This window comes from Amblyomma mixtum, chromosome 8 (assembly GCF_055824585.1).
Source record: "Amblyomma mixtum isolate Tamu chromosome 8, ASM5582458v1, whole genome shotgun sequence".
NCBI lineage: Eukaryota > Metazoa > Arthropoda > Arachnida > Ixodida > Ixodidae > Amblyomma > Amblyomma mixtum.
Window position 1 is genome coordinate 52,016,957 of NC_143019.1, and position 26,728 is coordinate 52,043,684.

Here is a 26,728-nt window from a genome sequence, read left to right on the forward strand (position 1 = left end):
CAAACTTTACTGATAGCATTGTTTAAGCGATCATGCAGGGTTGTGACTCCCATTTGGGAGCAACTTCCTCTGCCCAACATACAAAAAGGGCTTCAGCCTTCTTGTCAGGTTTGACGATTTAAATCGTTTCATGCTTTTCGTGAGGGAGCTGGTAGGAAAGAGTCGGTCCCTCCTGTGATCACACCACGTGATAGTGCACAGCGATATTACCGTTGCAGCCACGCAGTGCGCACACTATGCGGGGAAACTGTCTGCACACACCCGCGCCCTGGGTCGTGCAGACACGCACTGAAACATGCAGACACCAAAATATTCAGGTCTGACTTGGAGTTAAATAACCGGGGGAGGAAACAACTTCACGAGCACACGGCTTACGAAGGCTGGCCGTGCGATGTACCACTTTTTTTCCCTCCTTGGCTGTACACACTATTTTCTCATGACACCGCCATGTTCGAAAAGTAGCAGCATCTAGTTTCCGGTCAAGGCATGAGGGCCATGTTGGCTTCTGTGGCTGGCTGCAGCTGCATTTAACAGGGCAGAAGCAGCTTCGAGCTGCGCAATTGTGTTCTTTTGAGCGCTTCTTTCCTAGGTGGTGGCTTTTAACGGGACAGCGTTAAGGGCTCCATTGCCAAAGAAATCTGATGTCAGCGTTGTGAGTGAAAAGTCGAGCATAACTTAACAGGTGGTGTCCAGACAGCAACCAAGGAGGCAAGTGGGCCACCTAGGTCACGTGACCTTGCGGCACCATCACAACCTGCCCATTGGATAGTGAGCTAACTGCCCACCGTGGCAGTTAAATTCATGACAGGTTGCTCTTCCGGAGCAACCTGGGCCGCAAAAGGCCCACCGCTGAGAGCATCTGCCATTGCAGGGCAGTGGCACATTGCATAACCTGTGCACCACTGAGCCAGGAGGGATATGATGACTACCAGGGACTTATGAATGTAAAGTAGAGAATGACGAATTCTGCATATATGGGAATTAACCCATTACGCTATCACGTCGTACTTTTAAGGCGGAGCTTAAGTGTTCGCTCCAATTTTTTGTAAGAACATTAATCTGACATGGCTGTCGAAACTTTGCCAGCCCTTATTTTGCATTGCTACCGCCAGCCCGGAGCGCCTATGCGCACACCAAACATGCGCCAGACAAGCACTCTGTAAATAAACAGTGTGGCTGGAAAGCAAAATGCTTTCAAGAGTTGAAAGAGCATGCTCCATCGATGTTTGTATTTTGACAACCTTCAATCCTGTGCACACTGGATATACCATATGCAAATTAATGCGAAAAATGCTACCCGCAGACTTCAAAGCATTTGAGCGCAACTTTTCATCACAACATCACCTGTGTTCAGCTGGTACTTAATATTTGCATTTTTTCTTTCCATGCTTCTTCCGCTGTTGCATGTGAATGTGACGAACTAATCACCCACTGGTGAATAGTCTATGGTTGACAGGGGTTAAACATCGCAAAGCAACTTAGACTATGAGGGGTGCCGTAGTGAAGAGCTCCGAAAATTCCAACCACCTAAGGTTTTAGCGTGCACTGACATCGCACAGTAAAATGGCCTCTAAAACTCCGCCTCCATCGAAATTCGACCGCTGCAGCGGGGTGTCATAACCACCAAGTGCTCAACAGAGATTCAAATTTGAACATAGCTCTCCTAAACTCCCCTGCTCAAAACATATAAAGGTGCGGCCAAAATAAGAAGGGCACCTCACGTTAGAACTGCAGTATTTCTAGCACAGGTTTTAAGAATTTCTCAATTTTCAGTGCGAGGAGAGTTGAAGTCGTGACTGCACAGCTTGCAAATTGCCATGTGCATGAAGAATGACTTTTTGCTTCATCAGAAAAAACATGATGTGCAAATGCAACAGAATTTTCTTTGCACATTTGTAATTAAAGTATGCACTATAGTATTGCATGAGATAGCAAACATTCAGATGAAGCCCGATGTGTTTTTTCCTTGTACGTGATCATGCGGCACTGGCTGAGTAAAGTGCCTGCACCAGCAAAGCTGCGAGATTTAGCGTAAAGCATATCTTTACAATCAGGTGGGCATGTTCCTGAAGATTAATCAAAATAATGTGGTGTAAAACAAGTGAAGCACAAAACCTTTCACAACTTCCAACTTGAATAGTGCTCCCTGGTTAATGACACCTAAATGTAAAATGAGCTTCACAGCTCGTAGAACTAGGCCACATGCTGTAACATTTCTATATGCAATAAAGTAACAAGAGCCTACAATCTATGTACTCTCATACAACACCTTTTTACATTTATTGTACATCATGAGTGGCGCACAAGAAAATGTCCATTGATGGAAAGGCTCACGGCACAACTATGAAAAGAAACAGAGAAAGGCTGGGTGGGGGTAGGCGGGGGGAACATGGTGGTGGTGGTGATGAGGAGAAACTGTGGGCCGCAGGGAGGGTAATTCTGAACATTGCTGGAGCAGTGGCAGCTTGCCCACTGCTTGTGAGAAATGGTGGGCTAAGTGTTCCTCAGTTCACGACTGGCTTTTGGAGGCCTGTCGCCGCAGAAGAATGTAGATCTTCTCCTTGATCCATGACTTGTTGTATGGAGCGTAAGAATTTGTCGACTTCTGGTACCTAGAGAAACACGGGAACAGAAGTAGGTGACTGGGCTGTAGTTGCGCAAGATTGCACATAATTTCTACTTTTCACTGAGCCCTCAACGCACGACTGACAACCAGCAGCAACTTGGGAAAAAATAATTCGATTCAATGAAAGACATTACTGAAGGTGAAATTCGATCGAAAGTCACAGGTAGCAACCATATAAGACACGTTTCCAGCTTTGCTTTGATGCACAGCATCCCGCACATCTCCAGTGCGGTGTACCAATTGCAACCAGTAAAGATACCCATCAGGAAATGCAGCAACTTGCTTCAAAACAAAAGCCCCTTGTCACAACTTCAGCAGTTTTCGCTGCGTTCATTTACCAATACCGCTGCAAGCTTTTGCTTCCTTTACTCAAGCAATCTGAAAATGACATATTAAGTAAACTCTTCTAAGATCACATCTCTTAATGCTTCCAGCAGTGGTGTGATTGGCCAAAAGTGCCTTCAGGGGCAGAATAGTGAACGTCTGGTGCAGCACGCACATACAAACACTGAAACAACTCATTTCTTGCGAGCTCTATGTGATTTGTGAAAAAGCGAAAAAAAGGTCTTTGTGATAAGTTGTTTACAGTACATAAAGTGCACAGAAATAAGCAGCTGTTACGATACATATGAAAGAGCCAACAGTCACCAAAATCAAGGAAAGCATGAGTTTTTGAAGCGGAAAGCTTCAATAGGCTAGTCAACAGCGGGTCTGGCGTGCGCCGCGATCAATTTTAGCCACATCTGCGCGTGTGCGAGTTCGCCGCATCACGTTACTGGAGAGGGGCACGTGGTCGACGGAGCCGCGCTCTGCACGTGTTTACGAAGTGTGCATCGGCGCACGCTCGGCTTCCTCGTATGACGCTCACCGAAGCTTTTCGCTGATATCCAGGCTTAACCTAAGCTAAGCCATAGCCAATTTTTTTACTGTATTGTTGGTCATTCGAATATCATATCAGCAGTTTAATTAGTTTTTAAAATGAAAAATAATTTAACGGAACATAGGAAGAAAGACAGCCACCGGAGAGATCCGAACCCTAGATCTCCGTATGTCGCGTAAGGTGCTCGACCAAACAAGCAACATAGGCGGATGTCCCCTTCCCCCTGGCTCCAAACCTTGTATCCATTTACCAAGTTTCATTAAACATTATGCTTTTTTTTTTTTTGAAGCCGTTGTGACGTTCCGTGCGTGAGCTACCAGGGCCCATGCCTTCGGCGGAATTTTCTCTGTGCTCAACCGTGAACAATCAACAAGGCCGACAACCTCGCGACGACCATGGGAAGTGGGATGCTTGGAATGCCCCTTCGAGCCTCAGCGGATTAGTGTAGCAGGAATGTCTAGGGCCATTGTCAGCAGTAACCCCAGCGAAATTCCTTGAGCGGAGGTGACCACTATAGCGGCGCCGGAGGTATTGTCCGAGCGACCACAGCAAAGGCGCCGGCGGGAGGGAAAGCCAGCCCAATTAGGCATGCCTGGCCGTACAAGGACAAGAGAAGAAAGCTGCCGGCGGGAGACAAACGACATTCCAACCAGGGATGTCGGGGATGCCGCAGGGCGCCACCGTGGAAAGGAGGAAGAAAGAAACATTCCAGTCGGGAAGACAGGAGATCGGGCGTGGCCGGCGGAGCAGATATAGCTGGCGAGTGCGGACGAAAGGCACGCAGAGGACGAGATCGTTCACGAAAAAGGGTCCTTCAGCGCCGAAGCCGGACGGCGCGCAGCTTCTGCCAGCCACCGACGGATCGCAACTCCGGAGACCATCCATCGCCCCCATGACGGCTTCGCCACGTAAGCTCGGACACCCCAGCCTCTGATGTACCATGTATAATTATTGATTACATCATTTTGTTTAAACTGAGCCATACGGTGTCTTCTTGCCTCTCCGTCCCGTGTGGACCTGCGCATTATGTGGGGTCGTCACACCGTGAACGGTATGTCAGTGCAGTTGGTCTGTGTGGGAAGATTGTGTAGCAAGGCGGACATTTTACGCGACAGTTTAAGGCTTGTACAATTTTGTACACAGCGAACTCGCAGCTTTTTCTGAGTGTGCTACACCCAAGAGTGACCTCACTGTTTCAGACAAATTCAGCAACGAACACAGTAAATAATAATGTTTCACTAAACAGTGAACTGGCTAGCATGCTGTTCATGATTTTTATGCAGAAAGGTTTTTGCCATCAGTAATCACACCGTTTGTTTTTGCTTAATGCGGAGCACAATGAGCACCTTCAAAACAGAGATTCTCCGAACCCCTGGGTGCTTACTTGACAAATCCGGGTAACCAATCCGACATTGTGCGGAATTTTGCATACCCTTGTGAAAACTTACCCACCAGACTTTCCTGCCTGAAAACTAACAAACTGCCTTTCTTGAGGCCTGAATACACTGTTTAGGTGGAAAAATTGTTTTCAGACACAACAAAAAATATCGCCTGCGATTCAGCTGCATCGCCTCATCTACTATGTTAACAGCGCCCAGTGGTATTTAAATCAATGTTTTGTTTTGACAGCTCTGTGCACTCTGTGCTTCAATGGGTGTTCTACTAAATGAACTATCACTTAGCAGCGCAAGCTGTCTGCATGTCTCGCATGTGTACAGATAGTAAACATGCGCTCAGAATGACATGAGAAATTGAATGACACCACTTTCAAGCCATTCCGACCACTGGTTTTGTAGAAAAATGGGAGCACAAAAAGGTGCCAATGAGTTCATAAAAATGTTTTAAATGTGGTACGTATCTATATCTCAGTCTTATTAGAATTGAAAGTTGCTTCAAGAAACATTAGAGAAAGCAGCTGACTGACAGAAAGGCTCAAGAGCTGAACAGTTTTTATTTTTTCTGCCACCAAGGGCAGCGCTCGACTGGTTACCCCACTTGTAAAAGCCCATACAACACCAAGGACATATTAGCAAAATAGAAAAATATGCTGAAGGCTTTGTTTGATAGTTTGGCCCTATTCAGCATGCAAAATATGATACATAGATGCACAGTTGTCCAAGTGGGATAACGTTTATCCCACTATCCTATGAAGGTTTACAGGGACCCTGATGTGACTTTGATGGCCATATTCTAAAGCAACAAATCTGTAGATGGTTTGGTTCTATGGGGTTTGAAGGTCACAAAAGAGACTCAGGCTATGAGTGAAGCCATAGTGGAGGGCACCGGACAATTTCGACCACCTGGGGTTCATTAACGTGCACTGACATCGCACAGTACACGGGCCTCTAGAATTTCGCCTCCATCGAAATGAGACAGCTGCGCTAGGCCTGCAGCCATTAAATCCTATTTCATCAGTCATCATGTCATCCTTTTCCTTGGCTTGCCACCCTGTATCAATATCATTCCATGGCCTCTTTGAGGTGTTACCTACAAGGACATTATCTAATTCAGGGAACTCTATAACCAGCTCAGTATTAAATCCTCAGCACATTTTTAAAAAAAATGTCACTTACAAATGGTACTCCTAACTAGTTATACATCATGCGTGGCTTCCCAATATACATTTGCAATACTGCCTTTTTCTCGCACCCTTGTCAAGCTAAGCTTTCAGATCACTTCAAATTCACATTAAAGACGGCACTTAAGTAGTTATGCTACGCTGAAGTCAGTCAACTCAATCCACCAAAGTTTTTATGACGATATCGCATATCTGTTACTTGCTTCTGCGGCAGAGACATCTCCTCAGAGGTCTGAACATTCAGATCAAGGTTAACAGCAGAACCAAGGTTAACAGCAGATCAAGGTTAACAGCAGATCAAGGTTAACAGCAAGGTTAACAGCAGAATGTGCATACTCACACTAGGCAGCTCAGGTCCACCAGCTGGTCCACGAAGTCGAACAGTTGGCTGATGTCATAGGTGATGGAGGGCGTGTTGGGATTCTGTCGCTTCAGATGCTCCTCGTAGATGTGGCACACGCCCTCCATGCACTCGTTCACAGACTCAAAGTCCGAGTAGGTGCGGGTCTCCGGCTTCCCAGGCTGGACTAGCAGGATTGTGTGGGACTGGAGTGTACGACAACGAAACACCTCACCATAAGGCAGGCACAAGTTCTGAGCCACAGTAGCAATTTGACGCTTGGCCACAAACCATCAGCCTTTCCGAGTGGGTAAACAAAGGCAAACATTTTTGGTACCTTGCTCACTGCCATACAAGATGCCAGTGTCACTCCATCTCCACTCCACCATCACTTCACTGTCCGTGGCCATCAAAAGCAAATACTCCAAAGCAAGAAAAGTTCACACATCAATGAGGCCACGCACATTGATTTATCAGCAACAGAGTTTGGCCCACAGCATAAAAAAAGCCCCTCCCGATGACCTCCAATTATGACACCTAGTCTGTGCTTGCAATAGCAAAATAGGCAAGTGTATGGTCCATCATGTAATCCCGCAGCAATGAAGACATCGACCATCCACCCTTTCACCTTACAGGCACCACCTAAAAGACTACTTAACAGAAAACGAGCTTTTTTTCTCGTGTGTTGCAGATGACAGCAATTACTTTGTTGGAAGGCTGCAGTCTTGCTTTTCTCGATTTTGTATGCGGGGTTTTTGCTACTGCACGGCAAGGTTTATGTAACACCAAATGACCACTGGAACACCATCATTCTCAAGTAGTCTGCTCCCCTGAGCCTCTGACGAGAAAATGCGCAACACTGTATGGGTGAGGACTGGCCAGTGGAAGGAAGCAGTATTCATGGAACTTATGTCGGCACGGGACGTGCTAAGACTGCTGAGGTACGACGGTGTAAGGAACAGGCATCACACTCAAGACGACCGCAGTCCGCGTTGATAAAAAAAAAACAAAAAAAACACTTGCATATGTGGCATTAGCAGCGCTCGACAGGAAGCCATCGCATAGAAGTCAGTGTTTTTCAGCTTTCAAACGCGAAGTGCGCAAGCAAAAAACGGGCGCTTCGAAAATCTCGGCTTCCGCGTTCGACCTAGAAAAGGAGCAAGCCTGTGCCCACTCGGAGCTGTTGAAATAACGTGCAAAGTTGCCTTGATTCAGACACGTGCGCCAAATGAAGGATGCAAAAAGTTTCGCTTGCTGCTGTCGCGAAATGCGCCGTACAGCTAACTGCACACAAAAACAACCCACAGCGCAGACGCCGGTCTTCGCAAAACGCTAGCTCGACGCGGCAGTAACGACAAACATAGCGATTATACTCGACAGTAATGAAATGTGGACATCCAAGCAACACGTCAGTCACGAGTGAGGTTAGGAGGATATTAATTACAACGCATTATTTGCCGTTCTTTTGTGTGCCCATCGACAGCTTAAGCCTAACGTTTCAAGACGAAAGCTCGCAGCGTAGCAACGACGCAGTTCCTTCCAGCCGAGAAAAACTATACATGGCAGTGTTCTACAGCAACGGGTCTTGTCCTTCCAACATACCATGGCTGACACTCTGCTTGTCCGGTTTGCAATCGAAAAATAATTTAAAAGTTGCAGCAACGACGACAAAAATCACGGCCGCAGACCCCGCGCAAACGACCAACAGCAAAAGCGTGCAGTGTACTCTCGAACGCAGGGAAGCGCTAACGCAGCTGGTTTCGCCTCGTGTTGCTAGCACAATACCGTTTTGTGCCGGTTCTCGCTGAGAGGATTCCAGCCTAGCAGACGACACAGTTTAACACAGGACTGAGTGGATGCTTTAGTTCTCGTCTCAAAAAATAAACGAACGACGATGTGCAGATTGTGTTGCTGCTGCAATTCTTGTCATTGGTGCCACACGGCAACTGGCGAGGAGTGCGAGCAGCGCTTCACACGCGCATTTTGCGTTCGACTCTTAAACAGCTGTTCGAAAGAACAAAGCATGTAGGTGCGATATGGCTGTTTTGTTCGCGTTTCTCAAGGCGTCTGTCAACGTCAACGAGCAAAGTCTCGCCTCGGCTACAAACGCAAATATTTTAGGTTATCAACTACTTGTAAAGGTAGTGAAAATATGCAAACTATGCGATCCGCTGCCTAGGCCACCATGTGCATAATGGCCGCCTAGACGCAACGTATGTTGCCGATAGCACCCGGCAGACGGTCAATCACGGTCCCCACTGACCTGTAATTTGCGTCGGCAAAAGACCAAGATGCTAGATTCTACAGGCTGCCTCTTGTGATCAAAGTAGGAAAAGCCGGTCCTGTCACTAGCGCGATGGCGGACTTCGTTATGTTACTCGCGCTGGCTGGCGCTATGTTCGTCGGCAGCTACATGAGTGGCCTGGTTCCGTTATCCGTTCCCTTAACTGAGGTAAGTTTTGATTCATCTCATCGAACAGTATGAAGCGGCACTGGTGCTGTGTTTTATCTTGTTCGTCCGAAATGAATACCAGTGGTCAAACGGGTCGAACGAGCTGTAACCACGCGACTGACGCGGCAGTAGCGGTTTATCTCCCGTTGAGCGCACATCTGTTTTGGTCGTTTCTGTTTCTCTTTCTTTGATTCAGGCTCGGCTCCACTTGGTCTCCGTGTTCGGGGCAGGTCTACTAGTAGGCACGGCACTTAGTGTCATCATCCCCGAAGGAATCAGCACGTTGTACCTTACCCAGATCAGTAAGTACGACCTTGACTGCGTGGTGACTTGTCGCGACAGCTCTCGTCAGCAGCTTGCTTTCGGATGTAAATCGTATTCTGTCGTCTGCTGCAGCTTGCGCACTTGGCGATAAAAAAAGAAAAAGCGGTATAGGTATGTGAATACTACAGTGAATGCGAGAATACGCTTGTTCGTGCTTCAAAGCTTTCTCGCGTTGATTCTGGTAGCACAAAACAAGCAGTCTAGAGCGCTAACCATATCTGTCGCTGCTTGCGGCGCGAGACGGATATTTAAGCTTTTTTGCTAATAACACTGAATAGACAAATTTTTACCCCACTCAATGAACATTCTTGACCTGCTCTGGGAGGTGCTAGACTCGTGTCTTTGAATTTTCTAGTTTCATCATTAATGCGGAGGCGAAACGGCGTCCAGGCATTCCAAGTCTTGGTTTTGATATACGCGCATCTACCTAAAAAACAAGTCGCCTTTCTTAGTGCCAGTGACTATATCCAGCTCCTTTTTATTTTGTTTCTCATTCATTCAGTAATGATGACCCAACATGTCATACTGCTCGTGCACTGGTCTGCAATATTTTTATGACCTGAAGTTGTGTGCTACGGCCCAATACTCAAAGTGGTGTGTCTGAATGAAATAAAGAAAAAAATATTATCCATTCAATTAAGTTTCAACCCCCAAGCAGCCCAGCCCTTTGTAACTGTAGGTTTGCGAAAGTTAGTAGCCGGAGATGATGTGTGCAAAAAATTCAGGGGGGCACTTTGCGGACCTAAAGTGCGGTGAGGCGAAAACCTTTAGCGCGGTGTTGCTGCTTGTGTCACTGATGTGTGGTTTAGATGTTAATTGAGTACACAATTGTTTTTGAATCTTAAATGCTGGAGACACTGGAGGGCGTTTGGGAGGCATCTGTCTGATTCGGCGCCTTTCTGCAAACACTCTCCAGCGTCCTAGACAAGGAGAACTACATATGCGTTGGCAGGAAGTAGCGTAGCCACTAGCATGCTCGGCTGTGGAACGGAAGTATGGTGGTTTGAATCCCATCGTGCACAAAGATTTTTTTTCTGGTCTGACTAGAAAAGCGTGACAGCTCTGCTGACAACCTTCTGTCGACAACGATGAGGCATTAAAGGCTTTCGCCTTAAAATCTTTTCCTGTGCAGAAGAGTTGGTGCACGATGTGCAGCAAGGACCACAGGGTGGTCAGAAGCCCGGTGACGCTACCCTTACTGCCGCTGGTGGAGTAAGTCATGGCCACTCGCACGATGATCTCCACGGGAAGCTGGAAGCAATCGACCCACGGAACCTTGTTGGCATCACGCTGGTCTTGGGCTTCCTGTTTATGTTGCTGGTGGACCAGCTCATTTCCCAGCACAGACACCACAAGGCTCTAGCAATGGCCGTTAGTGGTGAGTGACTTTTGCAGTGCTGAGAAGTAGACAATGCAAACACACTTCGAAGCATCCTTACTGTCATTCCATTTGAGGGGCAGAAAAATGTACAGAGTGTGGCATTCTTAATCGAAAAAAGTATAAATGCTTCTCCCCTAGCACGTAGGAATTATGCATACTTAAATTATTCCACCTTGGACCCAATACATATGTGCATATAGGAAGAGTCTTGGCACCACTTTAGCGCTAGACTGGCTATGTCATAGCCTGCCCATTGTGCTTAGCTGCCTTTTCTGTCAGTCCATGGTAGGACTCTCGGTACATGAAAGCTTCTTTGGAACTCTGATTTTTTGCATGTTGTGTCCTGTCTTGTGGCATGTCCTGTAGCCAAAAAGTGCAGCTTCCTTTCTTGTTTTGCTATTGCATTACTCCATGTTCATATGTACCTGTTTCTCTATCTTTGCACAGATCCAGAAAGCACGAGCTCAGTGCACATGCATGGACGCAGCTTCACAGCAACCCTGGGTTTAGTGGTCCATGCTGCAGGTTGGTATGGATTTCCTGCACTGCTTGAAGTGACTCTGGAGCAATGACACTTGGAGCCTGCATTCACGTTGATACATATTTCTCTCTCTCTCTTTTTTTTAAATCCATTGCAGCCGATGGCGTGGCACTAGGAGCTGCAGCAACAACGTCAAACCTTGACACTGAGGCAGTCGTCTTCCTGGCGATAATGCTGCATAAGGCAAGTCTCCGTTTTTGTACAGTGAGCTCTGTGTCGTAGGGCATTGTCAAGAATGGGCTGTCATCAAAGCCTGCCAAGTTGTTTGTGAGCTAGCGTGTACATTTTGAGATTTACCACAGCAAAGGAAGGAGGGCATTATTACTGGTATAGCTGTATGGCCTACACATTTCGGAATTGCGTCGGATATGTCTGTGTGGACAAATGCCATGAGCCACCGAGTGAGAGAGAGAGGTGGCAGCAGATATGATGATGATGATAGTACGTACTAGTGCAGCAACCCCTAGTGATCGTTCCATGAACTGCAAAGCAAGGAGGGGCAAAGGGCTTCACATGACAATTACTGCATCTTTCCTCTCTTCATAATCCCTTCCTGCCAAGCTGCTATAAACGAATTCAAGTTTGAGTGTCTAAGTGCACAGTTTGCGCTTTGTGCAATGTACCACGCTTTTCACTCTGTCATCACGTTCTTATTGCAATGCTAAGCACACTCCAGCTCGAGCGCCCGAGTGCGCAATCCTGATCTAAGCATCAAATTGGCGCAGTTAGTGGCCACAGTGCTGTGGTGATGCTGCATAAGGCACAAATCTGCGTTGGAAGAGCAGGCTTTTGAAGGAAAACTCTGGAGGATTTTCGAATATTTTCAGTTCACTATCGCATTACAGTACAAGCTCGTTGATTCAAACTTCGAGGGACCGGAAAAAAGTATCAGAATTATCGAATGACCCTGAAAAAACTGACAAGAACCGTTTGCATCGCAGTAAATTTATTTGGTGAAAGAATGTGCCATGATCGCCTGCTTTCGAGATGAGAACAGCGCAACAGTGAGTTTTTTTCACATTTCCGTCAATGCTTTGTCATGTGCGTGCTGTCTGGAGCATCGAAGCAGAACAGCTCCAAAATGAAAAGGGCCTCTGCGGCATCCTTCACTGTATGACACGGTAGCGTGTGAGGGAAGGTTCACCCCAAAAAGAACGAACAGCTGTGACTGTTATGCTTGCTGTTATGTCAGGATGGTTATGGACTGCAGTTGATATCACTGTGGCCATTTCTGTGTTGGGAGCGGTGTTTATTGCGTCACGAGGAGATTCGTAGGGGGCGCTAGCAAATACATAACAGTGACGAGTGTACGCTTTCTGCACGCTGGAAGAACCATGCGGATAAAGGCGAGAGAAACATGCAGCGGTGCCGATTGGCGTCCTAAACAGTGAGCAACCAACCAGGCTTTGCTGGCTGGCTGATGCACGGCCCAATAGTTGCCGTCGCGAAGATCTGGAAAGCGAAACCGAAACCAAGTGATCAGACTGTCCTCGGAGACGGGGCTGTCGGTTTTTGGCATGCCTGCCATTGCACGTAGAGGTGCGCGGGCAACTATGTATCATGCAATTTAGGTTAGAGTAGGGCTATTTTGACAATCGCTTGCCGTGCAAGTCGTAACTGGAAGCGGCCTCTATTTGGGAAGCCATTCGAATTAACTGGTGCGAGACCTGTAGCATGCGAAAATAATGATAAAAAGAACAGCAAAAAAAAAAAGGGAACTTGAAGTTAGGTTTTGTACAAAGTATGACATCACGGAAACTGTCACAAAACCTCTTATAGGCACGTCGATTGGCTAAACTAGCTACTGTAAGCGATAAGTTCCATCATTATATGTCTGAAATGACCAAAAACTAGCTCGAAATTTCGCCCCTCAACAAACACAGAGCAAACATCGATGTGCTTGCGACTCGTGATGTCACACATGCAAGGTTGCCGTAGAAATCGCCCCGATTTTAAATTAATTTGTGCTGAAACAAAATGCCGCTTGGCCATGAAATTTGGCACAAAGGATCAGAAGACTGCGGAGAACCTACCGTGAACATTTCAGTGAAATGCGTGGAGAGAAGAAAAAAAAACGCAGTCGCCCTTAAAGGAGGAGTTCCCAGAGCTATTGTCATAGAGCGTCATGTGTGTCACATAAGGGGTCCCTAATTTTTCAAGACCCTGCCTAGGAGACGTTTTGATTTTATGTTTGCAGGCGCATTTTATGTTTTATTATGTTTGCAGGCGCCAGCAGCATTCGCCTTGGTGTCTTTCCTGATGCACGAGACGGTGGAACGCCCCACAATACGCAAGCACTTGCTGGTTTTCTCTCTGGCAGCACCTTTACTAGCCATCATTACCTTCCTGGCAATAAACAGGGTGAGCTTCCGTTGTTTCTTGCGTGCAGTACCCAAGAGTAGTCAGACGTATTGACTATCTTTCAAAATGTACCCTACTACATCCAGTTAAAATCAGTATGTCACGCACTTCTCGCTTACATGGCACACCAGGCATGGCCATATACGGACAATAGGGGATATTCAAAATTCTGCAAGTGCGCTTTCCCACATAACTATGTTGCCCCAAACAAGATGGCCGACTTCGCTATAAAGGAACTACGTGGGCTGCAGGACAGGTGTGGATAGAATGTAAGAAACGTATTTTGGAAGAATCAAACAAAAAACTAGTCTTTCTTGCTTTGTTTCAGCTGGAAACGCATGGTCAGCCATCTTGTTTGGGGCAACATTGTTATGCGGGAAAGTGCACTTGCGGAATTTTGAATATCCCCTATTGTACAATATTTGATGGTCGATTGTGCTATGTGTGGTCCATCTAAATTGACGCATGATGTGGAATTGTCTTCAGGACAATAGGCCGCACAATAGACTTCTTGCTTACAAAAAAAAAAAAAAGCTTTTGAGTAGAAAGAATTGCAACTAACTGCCTGCGGGAATATGCTTGTTCACTGACAGTGCAACAAAGTATCTTCCAGTGACACAGCTGGAGACTTGCTCGAGCAAAGCATCGCACAAAGGCACTAAAGCACAAGAAGAGGTCTGACAGAACGAGAAAAATGCGTTATCCCATGCAGCACAAGTAATCGGCTCAATATTGAAAATGGATGGTTTCACTGTGGTCCTTTGTAGAACCGGCATTTGCCAATACAGGCATTTGCCAATATAGTGTTTCTAGGTTTATGCATTTTAAGAGCTGACCCTGCACAAACGGCAAAGTTTGACGATATGCTCGCACTTTTCGTTCCAGGGTGCACCCCAGTCTATCGCATCGCACAACGCGACGGGTGTCGCACTGCTGTTCAGCGCCGGCACGTTCCTCTACGTTGCCACCGTGCACGTGCTTCCCGAGCTGGTGGTGCGTCACAGCACCCACCAGGCAGACAGTCGAGGCCGCATGACCACGCCCTCGAGCGAGGGCTTCACCCGCATCGATGTGCTCGCCATCGTCATCGGCACGCTGACGCCCATGGTCCTTACCGTCGGAAACCATGGTCACTAGTCACCGGACTAGTCATCCTTCAGCCTCCTCCTCTGTTTCGTGCTCAGAAGTGACGTTATATCGCTGCTGCTTGCCCAGCGAGACTGGCTAAACAAAACTGTGTTGGGTGAGCAGTCGCTGTCCACGGGTTCATCCGCAATTGCCGACCGTTCGCACTCTGGCTGCATTTGTTTTTGTAGATGCCGGGGAAGTCTGTCCCCCGCTCTCTTTTTCAAGCCGTGCGCACTTTTGTCAGTGTGAAACGCCGGTGTATAATAGTGAAGCGGTGATCACGCCAGCATCGCCGTATCTCTCTGCCTGCCCATTTGCCGTGGCGTGATGGCTGCAGCGACTCCATTGCCTGGCCTTTTATGATCAGGCACTTCTTTCGGCTGCATGCTGCCAGCAGAACTTGTTCTTTCTTAATATTTTTTTTACTTCCACATTTTTCAGTAGTGCCGGAGTGAAGTGTAACTGTACATTCCATTTAGGCAACGTATAGCTGAAGGGTTGCACGTTACACTTCTGTGTGAATTTCTGATCAGAACCTTGTAATGTGCCTCCATACCCTGATTTAATTTTTTATAGCGACCAATATTAGAACAAACATCTCGAAAACGATATAAACCACTGAAGAAGAAAATGTGTATATATATATTTGTTGAGAATTATCTGAGCATCTAAAACGAACGGTTGCCCTTGTCTAACACGGTGTCCATTGTTCAGCATTGTCTCATGTCCTTCAGTGACAGTACAGTGTACGAGGTGTGGCATGTCCGTTTTGGCAGCTGCATGTGTTTTTATACTGCCTGAATCATTTATGTTTTCCCTTTCTGAAATTATTGAAAGACGCCCTGTGTCAGAGCATAGGTATTTACACAAACTAAAGAAGTGGTGTACATAACTTCAAAAACCGCCTCCCATGTTTACAACCAGAAATAAATGTACAAATCCTCAAGTATTCCATTTCTTGTTGCCACCACCGTGCAAGTGAACAAGGTTCTCACAAATGTGCTCAATGCCTTACACAAACACAAAGCTTCAAAGTTAAGTGAAAGAAGGGTAAATACCTGGGATTCATGGTGGTTCATAATGAAAATTTGTGAGTCTCACAACTTTCTTTTCGTCACAGTTGTCTGCAGTCACCTCTTCGTATCTCTGCTGTATACTCTTTGCACGACCTGTCCTCATGTGGTGCTCCAAAGCGAATATGAAACTGCCGAATATTCACTTTGTTATGTCTGCACGTAGAAACTAGCCTATCCTTCCCGACAGCACTGTTACCGAGCAGCTCAAAGAAGGAATCTCTCTTCTTGCACTTATATGATCTCTCATTGCTGGTGGAGCTTTTTCTTGCGCTTTACTTTTCATTTATGTAGACAGAAACTCCACTGTATATAATAAAATGAGCTGTAAACAAAAAGGTGCTCACCCCACTGGAAAATATTGCGGCTGTAAACTTACAAGGCCATAAAAAGAAATTTTGTAGCAAAACACATGCTTTTGTGCTTTAAGTGTCAGTGAATACTCGTTCTCTGAAACATTTCAGCCATACACAACTACTATCCAAGTTAGAGCTGATCATTAACAAACAGTAGGAGAGAGGTGCTGATCAGCACATTCTCTATGCAGTATTTCTTTTTATTGTTCACATTACTCTGTACGCACATGAGCTCACAAGAGATAAGTCTTCTCTGGAGCTCATCTTCAGTATAGAGAGAGATGGATGTGAATTCTTTAAGAAGAGAGACGTGTCCAACCCAAGTAAAGCAACACTGATGCCGTCGACTGGGTTCTTGATGCCATGTTACATGATGCTAAGGTGACGTTGTTTTGTACACATGGTATTGAGCACGCCTTTCTCTGAATGATGATACACACAAACACTGTAGAAAAAAAAAAAAAGTCTGCCGTGCTCATCGATAACCCTTAAAAAGCAGCTTCACAAACCGAAATGTGACGCAACTTCAAGCATCTATACATTTTGGCAAACGGATGACCCTTTCCTTACTGCCTCCAAAGGTGGCACAGTTATTGTTCAATCTAAGCTTAGCCATACCTTCGGCAAACACAGTACATTGGGTGAACAGTTTCACACCTAGCAGGTACTCCGTTCATGAACATGACGAGTGCCAAGGGTTAATAAAACTAAAAATCAGGAATACGGTAATTCACAGCCAGCAACAGCAATGCTTCGTATTAATCTGAGCTGGTCTCGATCAGGTAGAGAGCAGTTGTGGCAGCAATTCGCAGCGACGCTTTTTGATGACTAGGCCAGCAGTTTGGACTCTTGCTAAGCAAAGCAGTTCGTGACGTGCCATCCAATGTGATATCACTTATGGTTATAAAACAGTGTGTTGGAACTGTTAGCTTGCCACAGATGAACTATCCCCGCAAAAGTAATCAAACGAGGATTGGTACAAGGTATATGCGCTTCGGGCAAAGCAGGTTTCCTTCTAAATGCAGGCATTGCTACCACACAGAACAGCACCCAGCCTGCAAGTGTCATATGAGTATGGAGAACAACTCAAAAGGATGTAAACAACCAGATTAGCTGCTATCGCGTGCAGTGACCACTGATGATAAATGACGATGATCCTGCATAATACACCTCACCTCACAGCAGTGATTTTAATGTTGCCGTTGAGTGGCTTCATAACATGTCCACAAAAAATAATGGTACTGAAGTGATGCTAGCAAGTTATGGTGGATGAAACATACTAGCCCCCCTCCCCCGACCAAACCACTGATCACTTTCATGCACAGCACTGCCACAGACTGAAGGACCCTTCAAAGCTGGCCACGGCCGAGCCTTACTGTCTTGTAATCGTGGCAATTTCTGAACTCGACTTGAGAGTCAAACCACTTGATAGGCAATTCGTAAGTCTGGGCGGAGAGTCTGCTATGACCAAATGGTTGATACTTTTGAACACTCTGATCAATACCAAGACTGGCTGAAAGTGGAGAGTTGCTCCCGGTCACCCGTAACTACTTTTCACACACACACATACACACCAAAAAAAAGAAACTTTCACACCTATTCAGCTGACCTGAATATAGCAACATAAACTGTGCACTCACCAGTCCCGGGCAAAATTTGCGCCACAACTCCGAAGTCTCAGTTCGTCTCGTGCGACAACAAAAAGGAGTGGAAACAATAGCTCACACACCGAGACCAATAAGTCCAACACCACCTGGAGTGCTGCCATGAATTCCCCTGAAGAATGTCAGCTTCCACAGTCCAACACAGTGATCCCCAACAACCTTCTTGGGTCCGTGTAAGCCGTGGTTACGCACGGCCCTGCCTTTCTATCTCCGCCCTTTTTTTTTCTCCTCCAAAGACCGGCAGAGGCGACAGTGGCGTTGCGATTTCCGTGCAGCCCACAGCGAACGCCTCCACAGCAGTGCACACTTGCCTCGAAGAAACAGAAAACAAGCCGCAGATGGATGATGCTACGATGTCCTTTGCCTGTACAGCTGCCCTTTCCTGGAAAGTGCCGCGTGTCTGGGTTGACTCATTCGTCGTAAATGGGTTCAAATTTCTCGTCTCCCAGCGCATTGATGCTGGGTGCATCGGCAGCCGCCAGTGTTTCCTCCTTTGATGCCCCTCCCTCTTGCGTCTTGGCAGCATCTTGCAATGTGGCGCTGGCTGCGGTGGCGTCCACATCCTCCTCCCTCGTCGCCTCCCCTTCGGCAGGTCCGGTTTCACCCCGTGCTGTCTCCTGGTCACTGGGGCCCTTCCCCTCTGTCGGGGCAGAAATACATTACATGTTTTTCCACCAGAAGGGTACACTCATTTAGCTACCAGTGACTGACCCGCGTTTGTCCCTTCACCCACTCCGCCCGCTTTCCTTCACTCACTCCGCCCGCTTTCCTTCACCCACTCCGCCTGCTTTTCTTCACCCACTCCGCCCGCTGCCCGCTTCCGAAGCGGGCGGAGTGGGTGAGGGAACAAGCGCGGGTAAATGACATCCTAGTCGAAATCAAGAGTAAGAAATGGGCTTGGGCAGGGCATGTAATGCGAAGGCAACATAAGGGTAACGGAGTGGATTCCAAGATAAGGCAAGCGTAGCAGGGGGCGGCAGAAAGTTAGGTGGGCGGATGAGATAAAGAAATCTGCGGGGATAAGGGGGCCGCAACTGGCAAAGGACAGGGTTAATTGGAGAGACATGGTTGATGCCTTTGCCCGGCAACAGGCGTAGTCAGGCTGATGATGATGATGACTGAGTGTCACCTGCAGGCACGGTAGTAGTGCCAGCCAAAAAGAAAATGAAGTGGTGCTCGCGTAATGCGATGCAGTTTCAGCATCAGATATTAAGGGTGTCATGTATGAGTCTTAGATGCAAATTGTTATTAATGATGTCACAATAATGAAATCTTCACGGTGCATGCATTTCTGTGTGCTGAAGTCAAATACATACCTCATTTAATTTCATGTAAACAAGTCCTTGAGTGCATATATAATATGTTAGGTAAGTTTTCACAGTGAAAGCTACTATAGCTTTGATATATAGCCCTGCATTCTATCGTCGAATCGACAGCGTCATCCGTAAGACCTTAATTACTTCGTGAAGTAATTTAATTTAGTCTAATTAAATCAAATTCAATGGCTGCCATATATCAACTGCTGCAGGTGGCAAAGTTGAGAGGGGCTATACCAGCTGACACTGTGAATAGCTTAAATTAAATAAAAAAAGGTGGGTCATTCTCCGAAGCCTACAAAGTATCTCACCTGTCACCTCAGCCTGTTCTGCACTCCCCTGTTTCCCATGCGTAGCTTCGGATTCGGCAGTGTCCATTGGCTCCGCGGTTGCGCTGTCATCCGCTGTTGCCTGTTCCATCACTTCGCCATTGCCAGTGGGCGCAGACTTCTCACTGGCGTCGTCTCTCCTCTCGGCTGTTGTCTCCGCCTGTGCACCCTCGGCGCCATCCCTGGTTGCCGCAGCCTGCTCTTCCTCAGTCGCCGACTTGGCCTTGGTCGGGGGGCCCCTGTTCTCTTTGTCAGGGTGGATTTCTTCCTCTTCTTCTTCCGCGGGAGGCGCGTGGTCACGGTGGTAGAGTTCGTCAATGGCGTCTAGCTCCTCCTTGACCTTTGCACGCCGACTCTCGATAATGGCTGCAAGAAAAAAAAATCCAACAAATAAATAATAAGGGAGTAATTACTCATTGATGTCCACCCGAGCGCAGCCATACGGCTACAAAGAAAAGCTGCACAGCTTTCTCAGAAACTTCGTAGTTAAAGAAAAATTCGTCCTGGTCCAGGGTTCGAACCCGGGACCACCGCTTCACCGGAGCAGTCACTCTACCAATTGAGCTAACCGGGACGGCAAGCTTATGGTAGGGCGAGAGCGAATTGATCAATAACTCGAAGTGGGAACAGTGTTGACCAAATGTTTAGGGGAATCCCCCAAGGTGGAGTAGATTTGTAATAAGGGAGTAATTACTCACTGACGCAGCGCTCGGGTGGACGTCAGTGAGTAATTACTCCCTTAGTACAAATCTACTCCACCTTGGGGGATTCCCCTAAACATTTGGCCAACAAATAAATCCCGTTCAAAATGGAAAAAGAAAAAGTGGTAATAGCAGAGCAACAATCCAATCTTCGAACTCCACGAAACTTTAGCACACTGCAAATGGATGGATGTAGAATGAAAATGGTACAGGAGGAACCAAGCTGCAAGTAGCATAGTGTGAAAAGAGGGACTAACGATGAACTGCATGGCTAATAATCCTGAATAACAAACTTCACTGTACAGTAAATTGGCAGATAATTGCACCAGTGGAGGCAGCTAAGCTGCAGGCAGCTGAGATTTTTCTTATGATAGATGTCAACTTGAAACCCCAAAGATGAGCATTATGACATAGTATGACGAAAGGTCTCCAATAAGCTCCTTGAAATGCGATGTGCTGCTTGGCTGTGGCCTTCATCATCAACATATACGAGCATCAAAAACATGTGAAAATGATGGACACATGTACGACAAAAAGCGAGACAAAATCCTCCATGCAAGCTTAGCATTGCCCAGTCTCAGAGACAGTTCAAGCTCACTGCAAGGCTACCCAAGTTACGTGTGAATGTTGCATGAGGGATGCAGAGTTGAGCTTAGTGGCTTTGGCACGTTAAACCCCATAAACCAGCCCAAACCAATGTGCTGTGAACACTAATTGTCCTTTTCTATCCCTGCTTTGTAAAGACAAAATAAACCAAATGAATAAAATCCAGAGGTTATAGCTTCTAATCGTGACTGGCGTGAAGGCTGCATTATCAAGATTCATCCTCCTGACCTGACTGACCTGATTGAGTGGCATACACGTGATCAAGGCAAACCTGCCAACCAAGCCATCGCGCCATGTAAATGCTGCTATAAATCATGATCAGCCTGACTATGCCCACTGCAGGCCAAAGGCCCTTCCCATGTCTCTCCAATTAGCCCTGTCCTTTGCCAGCTGCGGACACCCTATCCCTGCAAACTTCTTAATCTCATCCGCCCACCTAACTTTCTGCCGTTCTGCCGCCCCTTCCTACGCTTGCCTTCTCTTAAAATCCACTCCGTTACCCTTAAAGGTGCACTGAAGAGGCATCTGAACTCGTCGTTTTGCCGCGGGAACTGAATCTACACGTTCCGAGCATTCTTAGAAACTTCGATTTATTGCCCTGTATGGCTGATTTCCCTAATTAAATCGAATTAACACGCGGCTCCCGCCTTTTTTTTTAAATTCTGCCTCGTACGGTGGGCGGAGTCGACCAACGCGGGGAGTGCCTTTCAGCCAGCTCTGTGGAGGCTTGCCGCTCTGCCATCGGCGGAGTAATACGTAGTAGTCCGTAGAAGCAAATAGTTTGCGCGTATTTTTATTTCTGTGGGCTTATTTTGCGGTTATATTATCTGCAAATGGAACTATTTATTCATGGAAACCTAAGAAACAAAATGAAGTGAAAGCAAAGCCTCCACGGAGCTGGCTGAAAGGCACTCCCCGCGCTGGTCGACTCCGCCCACCGTACGAGGCAGAATTAAAAAAAAAAAGGCGGGAGCCGGGCGTTAATTAGATTTAATTAGGGAAATCGGCCACACAGGGCAATAAGGCGCAGTTTCTAAGAATGCTCGGAACGTGTAGATCAAGTTCCCGCGGCAAAAAGACGAGTTCAGATTCCTCTTCAGTGCACCTTTAAGGACCAGCGATTATCTTGCCTTTGCGTTATATGCCCTGCCAAAGCCCGTTTCTTTCCCCTTGATTCTGACTACGATATCATTACCCACGTCTGTTCTCTCGCCCAACTCTGCCCGCTTTCGATCTCTTAACGTTACATCTATCAGTTTTCTTTCCATAGCTCGCAGGCCAAGATGATAAATAGTTCTGTCATACTGAGTGGATGGCGGGACAATGGCGACATCCCGCCACCACCTGACCCAAAAAGAATCGCCGCACAAGAACTGCACTGACCGAGGATGCGCTTCTGGGACTCCTTGAGCCGCTTCTGCGTCTCGGGTGTGTGCTTGGCCGGCTTGAACATGATGTGCGGCTTGGTCCTCGTGTGGATGAAGTTGAGCAGCAGTCGCTGGCGAGCTTCAGCCTCTTCGTGCTGCAAGTTTGGAGACGTAAGGGAGAAACATGAAAAGGCTTCGCTTTCCTCGTTTCTTTCGCAAGAAGAGCTCAGCCCAGGGTTCTGTGGCTTTTAAAGGGACTACGCAATAAATTAATTGAGATTACGTAAAGCAGATAGGAGATAGGCAATCCATCACTCGTCACCCCAGCGCAAGAATTTTTGAGCTAGCATCAATAACAACAAAGTTATAGACAATTAAAATTATGCTCCTCCTTTCCCCCTCAACTCGTACATGCAAGGCACCAAAAAAAAAATAAAGAAAACAGCTCTGGGACTGGGCCCCGCCCATGATTACGTCATTCGCTGACGTTCGGTTTGCGACTTCCGGTTGTCGCACCCTGCACCCCAACAGCAGCGTCGGCAGCGTTTCTACAGTCTCTTTTCGCCTTCCTGGATTGCGGCGCCCGTCGGATTTCATTGCTTGTCACTGCGACAAAGGCACTGCGAGTGGCTCCCGAACTCCCGACAGAAAGAGGCGGCAGAGGTAAATTGAAACTATATGCGTGAAAGCAATGCCCTGGCTCGCGCTTGCCCGAGGGAGTCGCACGGTGGCATAAGCAGACGATTTTCATGGCTACCGGAAGTGTGCCCTTGACGCCGTGGCTGTCGTGGGTCCAGCGAATGACAGCGTGTGGTGGCCGGCCGACGTCATGGGACTAGTGACGTCTATTTTCATGATTTTAGTTTCAAAGTCGGTCACTACGAAGACACCAATCAACCCACGAATTTAAAAAAAGTGGTTTTTAAAAATTCATAATAAATTGCCGGCTCAGCTCCGAAGACTAATACTTGGCGTGAATGCTTCTTAGAATCATTTCTAAGCACTGAAAACATTCACAACCGACTTTTAATTTGTTGCATTGTAACGATGCAGAGAGGCCAGAAGTGGTGATCACGACCACCCACCAGGCGTGCCACTTCGAGCTTGAGCTCCAGCCGCCGCAGGCCCTGCTGCTTCTGGCGGCGAGCCAGGAAGAGGTCCTGGCGCTCCTTGCGCAGCTCCGCTTTCTCCCGCTCGGCCGCCTCCTCCAGCTTCTGCTCAATTTCAGCACGCTTCTGGGACTGCAGCTGGTCCTTGCGCCGGGTCTCCTCGCTCTGGAACTTCTGCAGGGTGCCCATTATCATGCCGAACATGCGCCGGTTGCGCTCCAGGCACTTGCTGTCACCCTTCTGCGCCGCGCTCGCCTCTCGCCGCGTCCGCAGGGACTCCTTGGTCGGCGCCGCCACGACCGAGGACTGCACTCCACCCTGCATCATCCACCGTGCAGCATTCGACACGTTTCTCCTCATCCTTACCCAATTCGGGGCAGGCCAGGAACACCCAGCCAAAATGGCCGCTGTGTTTCTTAGACAAAGGTATTAAAGATGCACTGAAAAGGAACCTGAACTTCGTTTTTTTTAGTTGAGAGAACACAAATCCGGCTCACAAAGGTGGCGATGAATAGAACTCCAGAAACGCTCCCCTCTGCATATGTTAGTGGACTACGCCACGTGCTAACAAAGGGAGAGCGAAGGCAACACCCCGCTGCTGCTGGCACACTTTAGTCGCCCCTGAAGAAGGGACCGAGTTGGTCCCGAAACGTTGGTCAAAATTAAAATATTGGTTGGCGTCAGTTTTTTCTCTCAACTATCTCAAAAACCCAATCAGACGGACCTCCGTCGAAGATGTTTTCGTTCAAATCCTTTTTTTTACCGCGGGAACTGACATAGTAAAGGTTTTTGCTAATCCAAGTGACTTTACTATGGCGAGGTTCTACTGTTTAGCGGAAGGAAATTTAAAAGTCTGTAGCACAGGCAGTCACCACCGCACATTACTGTTTCTAAAAATCTTGTCCACTGCAAGTAACTATGTTGAACACTGGTCCCAAAAGAGGCTCCTTACATGTGTCCGAATGTCGTCGTTTAAACTTCTCTTCGAAAAAGAAAAAAAAACGGAGGGGGCTAGCTTGAACAGAATAAGCATTTCTACAATACTTCTACTTTGCTGTATGCATGGCTGTACTGACCAATGAACAGACAGCTAGCCGTTAACAGCAAGTAATACTCCACATAAATAAAAAGAAAGTACTCCAGTTTCAACAGGAGGTATGCCATTAGCACTTTTAAACGACAACTGTGGTAGTGATTGCAGTGATACCTTTCGGGGTAGCTCCTCATCCTCGCCGCTATCCTCTGCAGGAGCTAGAACCGGTGTCCTGTGAAAGCCAAATGAAGAAGCAAGAAGAGTCACGGTAGCAGCGGCAAACATAATTTCTTGTCTAAGCCCAGCACACGTTTACATTACCATCATCGTCACCACTCTGCAAAACTGACCAAACCATGTGAAAAAAAGAGCAGCTTGCTTCAATTACTTTGCAAAGGCAGCCCTCTGCTGAGGCTGCAATTTCTTTATTTTTACTCTGAAGCTTTCCCTGTCCTCTTGGCTTTACTAGCATATATATGAGAGGGTAGACCTATGGCAGCAAATAGGACAGCCATAATGACATGCTGTGGTAGTGGCATATGGAGGGTTTAATGCCCACAAGCGACAAATACAACATCACCCATAGTTCTCTGACATGTGCCAACACTCGACAGCATACAGGCCTTTTTGCATTTCGCCTCCACTGAAATGTGTTTGCAGCGGACGTGATTTGATCCTGCGACCTTGGGATAAGCAGCCTAACTCCAAAGCCACTGATCCATCATGACAGATTAGACATGTTGTTCTTGTTTCAGTTTCATATTGTAGATTGGATTCAAATTGTCCCCATTTGTATTCGTGCTACTGTCTTAGTATCCCTCCCTATAAACTGAAGCTCCACCGCTGCACAAAGATCTTCAGCCTGCATCCACATTACATGACCTGCCTCGGGTCCCTAAGACTAGCCCTTCACATTGTCATGTTCCGAGGGGAGTTGTTATGGGTCTTTTTTTTTTTCTTTCAAGAACAATAAAATAGGCTGCTAGCAGGCTTCTGTATTTCTGTCTACCTGTGTTTTCATATGTACTTTCTGCAGATATTTTCCCTTTCCAGCCAAGTAAAACAAACAGCTCAAACAGAAAGCATTGCCACATCTTTCCTTTTAATTTTTTTACAGCATGCTTGTGAATGCACCCTCTTGCTCTTATGTTGTGTGAAAACTAACCCATAGCAGCGTATAATTTTCAGTGAAACAATGAAAACCACCCAGTGCGAAAAAAGATGCGAATAATTGGAATGAAACAACAGGCACAAGTGCTTAGAGAGCATCTTACAGCCTTATCAATGTGGTGACATGAAATATGAAAAGTCGTACCGTGCTGGTGGGCCTCCTATGTTTCTCCGCTTGGCAGCTGGAGGTCCAGTCCCAATGTTCGGCTTCCTGCAGTGCAGATGGAGCATGCACATCAATGAGCGCACGAGTTCGGGAGCACATGCAAATGCGAGGAGCGTCAGTTTAAAGCTGGCGCCCACGAAGCTACTCGTCTACGGCGTTTGGAGCGTTTAAGAGGTTGTGCTTCTATTGCAGCTGCAAAATTACGCTCGCAGCATAGCTCACATCAACTGCTGCTACTGGCTTCCCACTGACAACTTTACGAATACTCTCGCACACTAACCAAACGGATCCACAACAATCACGTTCGTTTTAAGACGTGACATGTTCGCGGCGCATTTATAGCTTACTATTGTTATAAATCGCTCATTGTTTTAAGGCATTTCACAGGTGCTTTTAGGATGTTTTCGAAACGATTCACAGCAAACTGCAATTGCGGACAACGGTCCCCCGTTCGTCAGCGGGGCCGTACGCAGCTGCTGTGGGCAGTCTTGAAAAATGCTTCCATGGCAACTCGCGCAAGCGTGCGAAAGTACCCATCTGGGCTCACCCCACGAAGCGATCTCGGCCTCCTTGCTCGACAGGAGGTCCTTGTGCGGGTCCACCCGGTCGCCGAGCCTGGTTCCTGCGCGAACATAGCAACGCACACATCTAAATGAAAACAATGTTTTGACACGAACGCGAAGCGTGGTTGAGAACACTGCTAACTGAAGATGTTCCGTGCCGGTCCGGTTCACCAGCATCGCCTTTCGCGAGTGAAGCTTAAGAAGTTATTCTGAGACTGAGATACTCCTTAAACAACTTGCCGTTGCCTCTCAGGATCGTCTTTTGGATAAGCAAACTATTAGTAAATAAAACTCGTGCGTTGTTTCGCGGCATAGAAATCGGCGGCTTTTCTGCGCCGATCTCGCAGAGTGTTTACCGATTCACCCGAAGGCGCGCGGCGCATCTTCATGCTTACCTGAACTCCTCCGGATCTCTACCGGTGAGCTTCTTGATGGTTTCGTCGACATCTTTGAGACTTTTCTGCGCTGCTTCAAACTCCGATTTCAGCTGCGAAAACACGCTAGTAGTCGCCGCCATCTTACGCTTTGATGGTGCAGAACCGCAGCACTTGCTTTGTACACCGGCCACTACTAAGCGTAACGCAAAACCAAAAAATAATTTTTAACACATTTTAAAGTTTTGTTATAAACTAAACGTGGCAAAAGATAACGAAACTTATATGTT

The 26,728-nt window shown here is 47.1% G+C and overlaps 3 protein-coding genes across 3 annotated transcripts; 1 reads left to right on the forward strand and 2 right to left on the reverse strand.

Moving 5' to 3' along the window:
• Nucleotides 1-2,253: 2,253 nt before the first annotated feature.
• LOC149332410 (enhancer of rudimentary homolog) lies at nucleotides 2,254-8,180 on the reverse strand. Its single transcript, XM_089557844.1, has 3 exons — nucleotides 8,027-8,180; nucleotides 6,425-6,630; nucleotides 2,254-2,612 (listed from the first exon to the last, which is right to left on the reverse strand). The coding sequence occupies exons 1-3, from the start codon at nucleotides 8,027-8,029 to the stop codon at nucleotides 2,510-2,512; spliced, it is 312 nt and encodes a 103-aa protein (XP_089413970.1). The 5' UTR covers nucleotides 8,030-8,180; the 3' UTR covers nucleotides 2,254-2,509.
• Nucleotides 8,181-8,426: 246 nt separating this feature from the next.
• Nucleotides 8,427-15,560, forward strand: Zip102B (Zinc/iron regulated transporter-related protein 102B). Its single transcript, XM_089557841.1, has 7 exons — nucleotides 8,427-8,876; nucleotides 9,073-9,178; nucleotides 10,333-10,578; nucleotides 11,029-11,106; nucleotides 11,220-11,305; nucleotides 13,349-13,483; nucleotides 14,369-15,560. The coding sequence occupies exons 1-7, from the start codon at nucleotides 8,781-8,783 to the stop codon at nucleotides 14,618-14,620; spliced, it is 999 nt and encodes a 332-aa protein (XP_089413967.1). The 5' UTR covers nucleotides 8,427-8,780; the 3' UTR covers nucleotides 14,621-15,560.
• Nucleotides 15,561-16,205: 645 nt separating this feature from the next.
• On the reverse strand, nucleotides 16,206-26,611 carry Pnn (desmosome associated protein-like protein pinnin). The gene is made up of 8 exons (XM_089557840.1): nucleotides 26,460-26,611; nucleotides 26,049-26,123; nucleotides 25,481-25,546; nucleotides 24,340-24,397; nucleotides 23,109-23,450; nucleotides 22,040-22,178; nucleotides 19,332-19,715; nucleotides 16,206-18,344 (listed from the first exon to the last, which is right to left on the reverse strand). Exons 1-8 carry the CDS (start codon nucleotides 26,579-26,581, stop codon nucleotides 18,115-18,117), a joined length of 1,416 nt encoding a protein of 471 aa, XP_089413966.1. The 5' UTR covers nucleotides 26,582-26,611; the 3' UTR covers nucleotides 16,206-18,114.
• Nucleotides 26,612-26,728: the final 117 nt, after the last annotated feature.